The sequence below is a fragment of the Opisthorchis viverrini genome (assembly GCF_000715545.1).
Source record: "Opisthorchis viverrini unplaced genomic scaffold opera_v5_382, whole genome shotgun sequence".
Lineage (NCBI taxonomy): Eukaryota > Metazoa > Platyhelminthes > Trematoda > Opisthorchiida > Opisthorchiidae > Opisthorchis > Opisthorchis viverrini.
Window position 1 is genome coordinate 453,208 of NW_008752042.1, and position 14,270 is coordinate 467,477.

Consider the following 14,270-nt stretch of genomic DNA (forward strand, 5'->3'; position numbering starts at 1 on the left):
ATAATACACCCTTGTCATGGGAACACCTTCGGAGGACGCCTTTGTATCCCTTTGCCTGGCGTCTTTTACCTTGGGCAAATTGAACGGTTGTAGTATCGTCTTAGTTTGATGCGGACCACTGTCTGTCCAACAACTACAGAAGCCCCAGTCCACTGAGTAGTGTGGGCAAGATGGTGCAACGAGTTATAGTTGTATTAAGTTGCCAAAAGTGGCGACTCAGAAGAACAATTCAGCCTCTGCATCGACCAATACAACTCAGGTCTCCTGTGCGCTGCAGGATGGCCTCTGCCAGACGATCTTATACTCGGTCAACCTCCGAATAATGTTGGTAGTTCTTGCTGAACATTTCTGATAGCCAATGTTTGTGAAACCTACTTAAGCAGGTAAAAGTGAGAATGCCGACTTCCGATAGTGATTGGGTGAAACGTGACGGTCCTTCGACCCGCTATTTGTTATTTTACGCTTGCTAAAGCCCAGTCCGTGGTCATACACGGCTCATCAACAGCAGCAACTATCCCACCAAATACTTCAGCTGCATAAGTTGGATATGTACACCGTGTTTGTGTAGTCCTCTTAAACGTGTTGGCCATTAACGAAAGCAAAGCGGACCTTCGGCAGAATGTCGAGGGATGCAGTAAGTCTACCAGAGCTCTTTAGGAATATGAAGCTGCTAACTTTACGTAGCCACTACCTTCTAAATCAAGATACACAAGGCCATCACTAACCACAGTACGCACTGCGTTTGTCATCTAGTTTAATGGTCCATCCGAAACAAGTGCGAACTCTCTTGGCCTGCGGGTGACACGCCTCAACACATTCCTATCGCCATTATACGAAATGAATTGATTAATACCAATAGTTATCCATATGTGAGTGATGCAGGCTACAGTATACCTTTCACACACCATGTGCTCCATTATTTTGTTGTCCCAGCGAGAGGGGAGTTTGATTGGCTGGAAATTCGTACTCGGTACCATCTAACTTGCACAGGTCTCCGTCAGTGTAGGGCACTGTAAAAGGTTAATTCAGGGACAGACCAACAATGTTTCCTCTCCACGAAGACAGGTGCTTCCCTAGTTTATCGCTTTTTAGCTAGTCATCCCGGATAATACTCCCACGCTGAACACCGGTGTTTTTTTCTCATATCTCCAGCAGCAGTGTTATAAATAGAGTTCGCTGGAATGCCATGACTTAAGAAAATGTTCATCCATCAACTAAACAGACCGACTAGACCACAGGCAAGGTATTTATTACGTTTAAAGCCGCGCACACTGTATATATGAACAACTAAGCAAACACTGAAAACTGGTTGTCATTTATCAGCAGTCAGCAAAAGAGCTGTACATCACCCTCCAGCACATCTCCTTGGTTTCGTTGCGGAAAGGAGTGTGGCGGAAGATGTACATGAGTGGAACTGTCGAGAAAGACCTTGACTTTGTTTTTGTTAAGGTTAGCATGCATTTCTCATCCGCTTAACGATTCTCGATGCACTGTACCCATTAAGCGACTCAGAATTGATTGGAAGCTCTACTCGTCCAGTCGTACATGGTTGGCTTCATTTTGCTATTTTGTGAGACTACATTATATAGGCCCACCAGTCCCATCTTCTCTTCTGACTCATTCCATTTACAGCAATGAAAGCTGTGCTGGGCCTTTTCATTTTGTATTCAGTTTTACCCGAAAAGAACTGGGTTAGGTATTTATTTGAACGTTTGACACATGATAAAGTGGTCTTCCAAAGACTAGTGCTTGCCAACCCGTTTCTCCAGTGAATATATCTCAGATGACACACCAACGAAGTACACAATGAAGTCTGAAGTACGAATTCAATCAAAACACGTACAGAGAGAGAGAGAGGCAAAATCAAATATACTTTCTGTGCTCACGATGATGAGCCAGATATTACTTGCTAATTTTAGTACTTTCAACATGTTTCATAGTACTTTTTGCAGCAAATATACTGATAAACAGGGGAAATATTTAAACATTATTCACTGAGAGTTCTGTTTGCGAAGAAACTGGAGAGCAGAAGAATGCAGTATGGGTAAACTTGAGCCTGGATGTAGACCGAGCGTAAGAAGTTGAACAGCTATCGAGTAGAAAAGGACAGGGCACTGTGCATTCAGAGTGATTCTCAGGGAACAGTTCTAACAATCGTCGTGATGCTCGCTTATTACAAAGTTGATAAATGCCTTCCTGAATATATTCCGTGTCTGGATACTTACTTGAAGGGAGAATATAACCAGCGACACACTCAAATTTGATTTTGGGAACGTAAACATCATTCTGTGTTCGAGTGAAAACTCAATTTTAGACACTAAGTGATGCACTCCCATGCCGTTTTTGTCGCAGCAGTAGATCCCTCCGACTTACCAATGCATGTGAAAAAAACTAAATTTCGTGGATGCGTCTAATAGCATTCTCTTGGATGCTCAGCTCGAGTAAAAAGCAAATGCTATTCACTGTAGGATAAAAACTATTCATGAAACAGCTAGCACCGACAAACTGGATTTAAAGAAGTAGGTTCGTCGGGAGTTCACCTGTGCTAAAAATGTTCAATCCAAGACCACATTATAGGTGACGTAGAAGAACATGTAGATATATACATCAGGACACAGAATTTTAATACCAGCACAGCTCTAGGACTTTAAAGAAAATAAACTGAGATTTCGGGAACCAGCTCCAATCACTTGATGCTGTTGGTCCGAGGTACCTCAACGCATAGCGTCATTGGACACAAACTGTATTAACTGGGATGGGTGAGAGTTCGGCAACCTCTTGAATGAGGGAGAATCTTACTTCTTGACATTCAGGATAGTGGCAAACAAGATGGCCCTGAGATAGTACTTTCAGTCTGCCGATTCCCCGTTGGTGTCGGTGTGTCAAAAGCACAGACAAGCACATGTGCACTGGGTGGGAATAATGGGGGAAAACGGCACTGATAACCTACAAAGAAAGGATGAACTGGATGAAGAAGACGATCGCTGAACACCCGCATAGATCGCATAGGACGTGGAAGTTTGAACAATGTGTTTTGTAAGTGGGTCAAAGCGACGAAATCAATCACATTTTTTATTTGCAAAGTGACGGTGCTACAAAAATGATGCTGCTCAAAACATTAGTGCAGTCGAGGACAGGCAATCAAACAATCTTCCTATGACGATCGAGAGAAGAAGCGACTGGGTGTAATAAATAAGCAAGCAGCAACGTCAATGCCAATGGCGAATTTCTTGCTGTATATGACTTGTTGGTTGCTTTATGTCCATCCTGCCTTCCTTCTCGGTAGCCTTTGGCTTCGTCCTCCGAGGTTGCTTGAGAAGTGGAGACAAATATTTATCAGTCTTCACAAGATAAGCCACTGGTCAAATATCCTCATTGTATTCTGAAAGATTTCATTCGTGACAAACAGAACAATCGGTGCGCTTGAGGATACTGAAGATGGCCAAAGGGTCCGAATCTATTCAAAGATCTTGTGAAGAGGCGGGTTAAACAAACGGATCGCCATGTACTCAGCAGTGAGGAGCGTAAGCTGTAGCATTATCATCGATCTCTTTAATGGTACACAATACATGATTTTAAAAGCAGTCTTTGTTTCGAACAGACGTTTCGAAAGAACCATTGAGTTGGCTTTTATATTTCCTGCTATGTGGGAAATGGAAAGATTTTCTTTGATCCTCGTGTTTTGAGTGCCTGTTTGTACGACCCATGTAGTCAGTGGAACCCTCGCAAACGTATGGCAAAATTTTCACAAATGCGTTGTGGACTGTTACCCTGTCCTCGAGTCTCATACCCATAAGATAGAATCACATTCCGGTTTGCAGCAAAAGGGTTTTGTCCAGAGCAGCCATGAGTTGACGAGTTGCGAATTTACAAATATCTGCTCTGAACGGAAACCACAGAAACAATGTGTTTAAATGCCAAGGAACTCTCCACTCTTGGTGAAGAATAAGAAGCGTGTTTGGAACTACACTTATCCAGATAGCCACGCTTCCGTGTCGATAGTTGGTTATCCCGTGCATGTGGACTACACGTTCTCTGTGCTTGATGAACTAGGGGTTTCAAGTGTACTAAGTGTTCCGTGAAAACAGTCAGAAATATAGAGTCAGCTATAATCATCATCAATCGATAACGTCTATTGCATTTTCTAGCCCGAAGGAACCCAACGTGTTAGGTTAAAATGCTTGGTATCAGAAAAACCACCAATGACATACAAATCTTTGAATCCAAACTGAAATAATATCATAAGCATATGTTGGAAGGATCACTTCAAGCACATCAGCCGTCAGTGAATGCAACGAGGTGAAGCAGGAACATACGTGTCAGTCTGTTAGATGAACAGGGGTTTGAAAACAGATCGATGCCTAGAAAAAAACCAAACATACTTTCATAGCCAGCCACTTGTCTTACTCATTTGTTCTCGGATGATATACACAACACAATCGACCCACTTAACGACAAATCGAGCAAAATGATGCTTCGACAGCGAAGTGCACTGAGTTGTTGAACAGCAGGTATAAGAGGACCTACTGTTGATTGCCGAACAGTCCAAAACCGTCCACCGGAATGATATTTTGATATAGTTGACAGAAGGCTTATGTACGAATTGTAAAGTTGCTGGGAGTGGAAATTCAATAAACTTTCTTGTAATTGATGCTTTAGTGATATACTTCTGCATATTGTGCAACACACAGGCTGCGTTGATGTTCCGTAGCGAAACTTTCTGATAAAGTCCTCTTTGTTTTGGTTAAAGTAATGAAGAACGATTGCTCAAAATTCACCGACAGCCCACCGCCGGTTTCGCCATCTTTCATGCTTCTCGGATAGAGTAGTCCCTAGAATACAGCACAAGTGACTTTTAAGTTGAACAACAGTTTGGCTAAAAGTTCGTGTGGTGAATATGTTGGAACTAGAAACCCAGTGCAGGTACTTGTAGCCAAGAGCATGCAGACTAAATGTCCTACTCCATCAATTTAAAAAGAAGTTCCAAATAGCTTACTAGCGAAGTCATCGTTGACTGTTTCTGATCCCGGAGACCATGCTTACGTGAGGGACCAGAATCAGCGAATTCCAGTAGTGTGATTCCTGTGGACTCCGAAGAATCATCTCATACTTCTTACTACAAAGCAAAAGGTTGAGTACCTCCCAGTCTAGGTGAACGGTGGACAGTAACTGCTTATGGATAAAGCAACAATAATTCAGAGTTCGAAATTGCTCAATCAGAACCGAGCTGTCCAACTGAATGTTGTCCATAAGTCCCAAAACGCATTATTAGATTTTACGAGATTTGTAGTAGAGGATTATCTCCTACCTTGGTTGAAGTTGTAGGTTGAAGTCGCGTCTCAGGATTAAGCCATTGATCCACTGGACGTGTGTTCTAGCGGCAGGAAACTTTGATGAAGACAGTGCACTAACACGTCCGTTATCATTTCTATCCTAAGAGGCGCATCCGTGAATGTGTGCCATGTCGTGTCAAAATCCGGGAAAACGTCGCCTAGGAATGAGTTGACGGATGTTGGTCTCAATGTCTAGTTCAACTTATAGGATTGAACATACTGTACAGAAGACTAAAATGCCGATTAATGTGAAGACATCTGTGGAAAAGTCCAATAACTATATGAGCCTAGTTTTTTCGGATAACCACGCAGATATATCGAGCTGGTAACATAGAATTCTGATGTGTATATGCCAAGCGCAAGTAGATTGATGTGGCTTTCTTGAGGGTCTCAGTTTCATAAGGATCATATTGTACAGCTGCCTTATTCTCATCCGGAGTGCATTCCAAAAAATTCCAGAGAGTTACGAATAAGTGATTTTCCGGCTACGAGTTGTAGTGTAATCACCTCGCTTTATCCTTCAGTCTTGGATTCTGCGTCATGTCTTGGCTGGCTCGACCAGTGACAGCTTTACGCATGGAAGTTTCCCTTATTCACCCTCAAAGCTGAATGCAGGCGGTCGTCGTTTCCAAAATCGAACAAGTAGTTCATTGTTAATTTTGGTTACCTGATCTCCAGCACCTTTATTTTATTGCCAAACATTTCGTTGTTTTGAAGTGAACTGTTAGGGTGATCATTATCTACCCGACCGACATTAAGACTATGGATCTCTCATTCGAAGTTGAAATCCCCTATAGGATGTTTGAGTGCAAGTTTTCTACTGAATGTGAGCAAACTTACTTGTTGTTTGTTGAAAAAGAGTACAGTGTACTCACACTAAGGGTATAATACAAATGGATTTGTTCACTCATGTTTCAACGAGTGATGTACCTCAGGTTCTCTGAAGCACACTTTTATATCGGCAGAAAAATGGTGATCAGAAATGAATTCACTGTATCTTATTTTCACAGGAAAACTTCGCCTTGCAATCATTGCTTCTCATATTTGCACCGGGAAGTTTGTGCAGGCCCATCGCTGGTGTGGCGCTCAATAAAGTCGATCGAACTTTGTAGTTTAGTTTCATTGATCGTGCTACGACATTCTGTCCTCACAGGCCTTATTGAGAGGCCGGTGTATCACTGCCAATGACCTCTTATATGAGCAGAACTAGTGCGAAGTAATATGGATTCCATGACCTACTCACGTAAGGACACGAATAGAACTGTCCAAACCAGAGTGATATGGGGATAAGTGCAAACGCAGTCCACCCTGATGAATACTGTTACTTCTCTATACAAACATTCGTGCTGATCACGTGGGACCATACTGTCAAGTTGAAAAGAAACAATAAATTTGGTGAAGTAAAATTGGTAGTTTAGAAGGTTGAAGGGGTACAAATGAGTGGCTGTGCGAATAGATTGGCAGACAATGTTTGAAGAAAGTAGAGTGAATATCCGAACGTCATCTCAGAATTTGAGCCCAGATGTCATGGGCTGATCTCATCACGTTTATCAAAAATAAAGTTATTCGCAACAGTGTCCGAGTTTTGTTTTCCAGTCAGTAATTCCACTAACTTCAAGGCAAACTCCATCGCCGTCCCTGGACCGCGACTTGTAATTAGTTGTTTATCCACCACGACGGATTTTTCAAGATATGTATATTGTTGTCGCATTTCATTTTCGATGGAAGGGTAGGATGTTAGTATTGAATTCAGTAACAGGTTAAAATGCTTAAGAACTGCTGGAGCTAAACAAATGGCACCAATATACTTCTTTTTCTGCACAAAGCTTCCAAGGATACGTTTCAACCTGTCTGATTTTTTCATTTCCTCAGTCCCTTTAGCTCCTCCCGGCAGCACAATCAGATCGTATCCGTTTGCATCATCCTCGTTTAGTTCTCCATCCGTGAGAATCGAAAGCCCGTTCGCTCCCTTGACCATCGGGTCAGTGACGTGTTCCAAACGGACCAAAGTAGGTTGCACTGTACCTGACTTCAATACACGAAAGACCGTCACAGCCTCAATTTCTTCAAATCCGGGAGCAATCACAATGAGCGCCTTTTTCACAACTACCGCTTCCGATACAAGAATGAGAAACGTCGCGGCGGAAAGCAGGTTCATTAACGGCCTCGGCAATTTGAACAGTATCTAAATTGAATGAAATAATATGGTGTTAAACGGTATTCCGTGCACAGGGATGACAAAAGTCCGCAACCAGACGCGTAAAAACTTGTCCATAAACTTGATGCGCACTACAGCATTCAAGGAGCGTCATTCACATGGAAGATAAGGCGAGGACAATTCTATAAATATAAACTACCTTGGAAAGTTTCGCAGTAAAGTCAAGATGAAGTCGAGGCAGATTCTGTTATCGGCCCCGTAACTTTCATGGAGTAAGCTGGTTGTTTTGCTGTTGGTATTCTGCCTACGTTACATTCAAATGGAAATTTAAACCCAACTTTACCACTTACGTTAAATTATGGTTGCACCATCGAGTTTCCAGATGAGTCGCGTATAATGACGTGACAGATCGCGGCACCTCAAATAGGACCACCTTGGGAAAAGTCAGCGCATGCAGTGTAGGAAACCTTCGCCCATCAACGGCTTATCACAGTCAGCTGAGTTTATAGTTCCCGCCAGAGTAATGCGCCGCCGAAAGCCTTGAAGGTTATTTGGATTTCTCCGGCATCCAGTTTGGCAAAATTTGATTTCTGTACCTGTTGACGCTGTACCACAGAAGTGTGGCACCGCTTTGTCTGAGAGTGAATCACACAAGGAAACCACGAATATTCTTTGTAGGTGTCAGTGATAGAAAACCATTCACGTCCAACGTTCAGCCGTAACAAGGCTTGATGCATTGCGACCAAGTGAGATTGGTTTCGGTGTACTCACGGATTTCCGTGTGGAAAGATTATTGTTGGTATTCCGTATTTTGAGCAGGTGAACAATGAACGAGTTATGGTCGAGCTATTAGTCAGGTCAGATGATCTCATGTTGTTGTTTACCAATCTTTCGGGGAGGAAATGTCAAAATCTGATTGCCTCTCCTTTGTAAATTCCTTTTGCAATGGTGTAAACTGAATGGCCAGCTTTCTATGGCAGTAAAATAGAAAACCCATTTTAACCATACGGAGTTGGTTTGGTACATTCATCAATAAACAGCCCTCTGTCCATTTACGAACAAGACTAATGAAACACGGATTTTTTTCTCTAGTATGCAGCTGAAGTTTACCAGAATACCCATATAAAGCTATATATTCATATTATTCGCCCAGAGCTAAAATTCTTGTGCAGTAAGCATGACCCCGGTAAGTAGGTCGTACCCCGATGACTTTACACTAATTCCTGCGGTGACTATGCCGCTAGGCACGTTTGGAAGTAGGTTTTTGCAGGAAAGCAACTATTCACAGTGGCCAGATGAAACTATGTTGAGACAGCGTATGTCAAGTCATTTCTTCTAAATTACACCAAAACAAAACCAGATGTATAGATTGACACACTTGCGCTGGTAATCTCGTTAACATTTCAGCTGCTTAGGATGGCTGATAGCCAACACAAATGTTAAATATAGAAGACAGCCTGAAAGATATTTCATTACAAAGTGCTAAAAATCCGCGACTTTTGTTTACACTTCAAATGTCAAATTGGACGCCAGTCTGGAAATGTCGAACGATGTGCACAGCCTCAAAAGCATGAGACATTGACTTTGGGAGCATGTAGAATAGCTCTTGGTTCAAAATAGAGATACCCACTGCCATTCAAAGTTTGACGTTTTCTAGAAAATTATGGGCTTGATACGTTTCACTCTATCGGTACTGCTGCGCATCCCCGAGCCGAGGAAAACTTCATTGAATTAGCAGAATAAACTAATGAAGTGTTGTCTAGAGTCCTCATTTTTTCAACCCAAATTGCTTCAGCTTTTGTCGAGTCTCATTAATTCATATCTATATGAAAAGTCACGTTTGTGAAAGCCAGGATAATCGAGAAACATGGCAGTAGACAGTCCTTGCCATCATCGGAGGAACTTCCACTGTCAACGCCCCTGGTTTGGGTTGCCGAATAATCCGCATCCATTAGGAGTTATCTCAAATGTATTTTCTGTGGATTGTAATATATGGCATCTTGTTACTTCCGATTACATTTCATTAAGTACCATTTTCTAAGCGATCTCAGTGAACTGCACTTCACTTTATCGGGAATGCAACTGATTTTCCGAGACCTCACCGGTGCAAAACAATCTGAATATTGGCACTAGCTAGCCACATATATATGCTTCGACTGCGTGTTTTGGATGGTCCGGGCGGCTGAACTGTAGGCTTCAATCGTCCAATTTTCTCCATATGATCTGACAACTACGGGTCATCAGCGTTGCATATTTGTGGGATCAGAGCTCCTCCAAGTTTAGCCTCATGGATTTTATTCCCTCGGGTTCACACAGAGCAATATGTGTTTAATGCGACTTAGTGCCGCATGTAGCACGAAGGTAATACTGTGCAGTTCGATATGCCAGACAGATTCAGAAACGGATGTGGGCGCACTAGTTGTTTGTCCGGGCAATGATATAGATGCAACTCGAGTGTCTGAAAGTCGTGTATACCGCTGGTGTTGAACTGAATCGACCACATTTGGGTGTTGGAAATCCGAGTTCAGCAGCTTATAGTCTGAATTTTGTATCCCGTTTGCCGGCGCCTGACTGGTCATTTTGTTTCAAAATGTTTATATAAACAGAGTAATCGTATATGAAAACTCATGCAAGCGATCTGCCGGAATTCACTCTTATTCCCTCTCTCTCAATTCCCATATCGTCAAATCTCTCCAGCTGTTAACACAAGCCACCTGAGAAACTGTATTAAGGATATGGTGAGTCTTCAGGACGAGCCTCACAGTTTGTTCTCACTGGAGATCACCAGGCATGCTTGAAATCAGGTACCTTAAACTAGCCTTTTAGCCGAGGTTTACAAGTGCCATTTTTCGATATATTTTGTTTGGAGATTGGGGTTCGACACCGCGTAGTGTAATCAAGGGCGATAACCAGGTTCAGAAAAGAAAACGTGTGATCTACAGTAACGTGATTCAACAGGAGGCTCGCCATTGAAAGATGGATACTCCCTTTTTTTACCCACAGGTTTTGTGCGATCACACCAATGCGGGAACGCAAGCTCCAAGAGGGCATTCTAACTTCGGGAAATTGCACTATTTTGGAAGTTCACCGAACTGAAGCATAAACCTGCCATAGTACTGAAGGCACGGAACTTTGATTAGGCAGGATATTTGATTTTTCAAAATGTCAATCTTGGCAACGTTCCGATGCAAAAGCCTGACCCATTTATTTTTGAGGTGTGCATGAGGAATTTCGACTCAGATTTTGGGGGAAAAGCCACAGTAACATCTTATAACCTGGCCAATTTAATAACGTGTTCACTTGTTTCAGAAGCGAAACGTTGCTGATTTACCAAGTTCTTCTGAAAAAATACAATGATACCTATGGAGAAATTGACGCATTGTTCCATATGGATATGACATTTGTATTCGTAAAATATTCCCAACGGGCGAACTTTTTCAAAGTATTGAGAATCTGATGATAGGTTGAGTCATCGAACACCTACCACATGTCTATGAAGCGTTTCGTGGCTACTTCTTTCGTTGTACTCCTCCGTCTACGAATCTTCACCAAAAGAATAAAGAATGCCGGATTCGCAAACAGTCCGTGCCGTATTTATTCATTGTGGACCGGACGAGAGATGACAATAAACCTTCGTACTGTATGCATTTTTCATTTGGAAGCATCGCTGTTGTCACCAGATTCACTCATTTTTCAGATGTGTGGAGTGATTGCAGCAATCATAAGGTAACACGTATAGAAAATGCATCGATTCTGATGAGAATGACTCTGGTGCCAAAACTTCCCGAGCATGACAGCCTCACTAAGTGATTGCCTCTCCACCAAAAGTACTACAGAAAGCAGGTTTATCTCGGTATAAGAAGGGTTTTTCATATGGGTACTGTATAATTTGTAAATCACTTAAATTTCTTCACATGAGTGGATGCTGAAATTCTACACGTGTGTCAGAGCTGACCATCTACCCGATTTCAGTTCTATTGAGAACGAAGGAAAACCAGTTGCATACTCAATGCTTGAATTCATGTGAGTGTTCGTCTACAAATTTAGATAATATGAAATGTGCGGGATGATAGATTCATGATAATTGCTGAATTTGCATGCAAAATAGCGCTCACCAGTATTGAACCGACCGGAATAATAGTGTCAGTGTTGAGCGGCTATCCAAAAACAGGTAACCCATTGCTATTGGTGGGTCATTCGCCAGAACCTTGAGAATCTATTGGACGGTTTGCTGCGTTCCCGCATCTGATCGAAACGGTAGCCTAGTCGGAATACATGCTCATTGGATTGCTCGGTTTTTCACACATTAACTTGTTGTGTGTAGGTACGTCAAGTTTGCGCGCTCCAAAGAAACACTCACGGTCGTAAACTAATTGGACTTAGTATGATAAGCGCATCTGAATCGATCGGGCCTACGTGACCTTCTTTGGTGTCTTGCATTCAGGTTTTCAGTTGACAAATTACTGTTCAAGTGGTTGTCATTCACGGATTTCCATTCTGGAAAGGTGCTTGGTTGTCTCACCAAATTCGTCTTCTAATGCGGCAAATTCAGGCCATATTAAATTTATCCCATTTGACTACGCCTAGGCCTGTAGATCGTCCTAGAAACTCACGTGATCAGGACAAATATCAGACTATTAAACAGCTCACGACTATTTATGGGCAGTTTTGCCGTGTTGCGGTTCACAGTTGCATAAAGGCTATTTCCCCGAGCTAAGACTGTTAATCATACACTGCTAAGCGCGTAATCACTTGAATGACCAGAGACCAAACAAACTCTCCCCAATTTCCTCACTGCCAGTGTGCTGCAATGTTGTCCTCCTCAAGTCACCCTGAAGTCGCTAAAGTTAACATTCTTCACGCCATTCTAATTCCTTGACCACCATCTCTGACATTTCATCCCAGTGCTATCTCATTCAGAAGTGTATATGTCATGGTTTCCTTGATGAACAGGAGATGAAGGTGCAGCTGCGTGGGCGGCATTGTGTTGGGCGTCAAACCACATATGTCAAATCGTTCATTTGGAGTTTTATCAACCAACGCGGTACTTTGAATGAAATTTTAAGTTGAAAATTGTACGGTCCTCAAATCTTGGGATCGTGTTGACAACATACCCGTCAGGCAAAGACTGTATAGCAAATCTGACGGTCATTGTATCCTTGATTGCAAGACTATTTACCGATGACACTTCTACACGGGTTGCTTTTTCTTCTACCGACGCTATTTAGCTACGTCGGTCGACGGCAGCGTAGTTTTGGAACCGCCGTCCAACGGGCAGCAGTTGACGCGTTGCTCTTCGGTTTGATGAAGATAACTGCAACGCAATCCAGATAGCTCCGGAGATCCGAATCTAACGTTGTGTTGGCGTTTGCGAATTTCATACTCTTCTTCACCCTCCTTTGTGTGTCTTGAAGCAGACGATGATCTCGTCGAGTGAAATTCGAGACCTGTGTGAGCGCGTAGATACGCGATGCCCAAATATCCACGGTTAGTTTTCGAGTAGTTGAGGCATAAATTGAAGCCTTTCAGCCTATTCCTGTTCTTTATTTGAGGGACGGTTGCGGACACCTCACAGTTTGAAAGCTCAGGGGCCTGTGCACAGTAAGGGCGAGAGGTGTTCGTGATGCGGTCTTTTCTAGTGGGTGGGCACTGCAATGCCATCATATCTCACAAGCCAGTATATTTTCTAGGGTTGGTAGTAACTCCGTATGAATTTGAGGCAATGGAAACACATGTGCCAAGGAAAGGTAAGAGTTAATGCACTACTCATCAGCTTGCTGAAACCTCATCCATCAGATACAATCAAATGAAATTCTTACATGAACCTCTAAAATCCTATGGGCTTATCGCCAAATTTCTCTATCTCTTTTTCCGGCGGAGTGATGACCAGCACCTTAGTGTGGTGGTCGACATGCGGGCCGTCCATTTCGTGCACCACGGTTCGATACACAGCAGCAGATTCTTAGAAGGCTGTGGGCATTCTACCTCTCCTCAGTTGGATTTTGTAATAAACTCCTCGACCTTTCGTCAGCTAGACAAAAACCCATCTACCAAGGTGTGGTGAACATTGACTCTATTCTATTCATTCTGTTTAGTGTATTTTTATATGCCTTTGTTTTACGATGCGACATATAGTACGCCCGCGATATATGAGAATATACGACATTCATTCGTCCATATTCGAACTTCTATACTACGCGTACATTCGGTGGTTAAGATACCTACCCCTATTCTAATTATCACATTTGGCGTCGCGGTCTGGAATCGCTCAGTGTAAATTCAACTGCACGGGAGGTGGAGGATTATTTGGAACACTTAAGCATTTGGTGTCTTACCAAATCGAATCTGGATGATAAAAAGAAGACGGCTTACTTCCTGCACTACATTGGGAAGGATGCTTATGCTCTTGTGAAGAATTTATCATTCCCTAAGCGCCGATCGATTGCACATTCGATGTTCTAAAGAAGTTAATTCTCAGTCATTTTAACCTTGTCAATTTTGTGGCCGCAGAACGAGCAAAATTCAATCCGCTTACTCGATCCGAATCTCAGAATATTCGTGATTTTGTCCTCCAACTGCAAACACAGGCTGCAGAATGTGACTACGGCCAACAACTTGAAAGCCAATTGAGTGATCGACTAATTGACGGAATTAACCTTCCAAATCTACAGCAAAAGCTCCTAGTACAGACTGATCAACGCTTCATATCGATCAGAAAAATTTGCGAGCAATACCAGGATGTTAAAGAAGTAACCAAATGCAACGAGACCGTTTTATTT

At 42.6% G+C, this 14,270-nt stretch overlaps 2 protein-coding genes across 2 annotated transcripts in view; one reads left to right on the forward strand and one right to left on the reverse strand.

Annotated features, from left to right (window-relative positions):
- Positions 1-14,270, forward strand: part of T265_15196 (hypothetical protein) — a gene marked incomplete at both ends in the record, with an annotated part of 40,512 nt that overhangs the window by 22,041 nt on the left and 4,201 nt on the right. Inside the window, one exon of the mRNA XM_009177001.1 lies at positions 7,215-7,342. Within this exon, the coding sequence (XP_009175265.1) occupies positions 7,215-7,342 (128 nt within the window). The remainder of the gene's footprint in view (positions 1-7,214; positions 7,343-14,270) is intronic.
- Positions 6,859-11,621, reverse strand: T265_10585 (hypothetical protein; the record flags this gene model as incomplete). The annotated part of the gene is made up of 2 exons (XM_009177002.1): positions 6,859-7,491; positions 11,607-11,621. One exon carries the CDS (start codon positions 7,489-7,491, stop codon positions 6,859-6,861), a length of 633 nt encoding a protein of 210 aa, XP_009175266.1.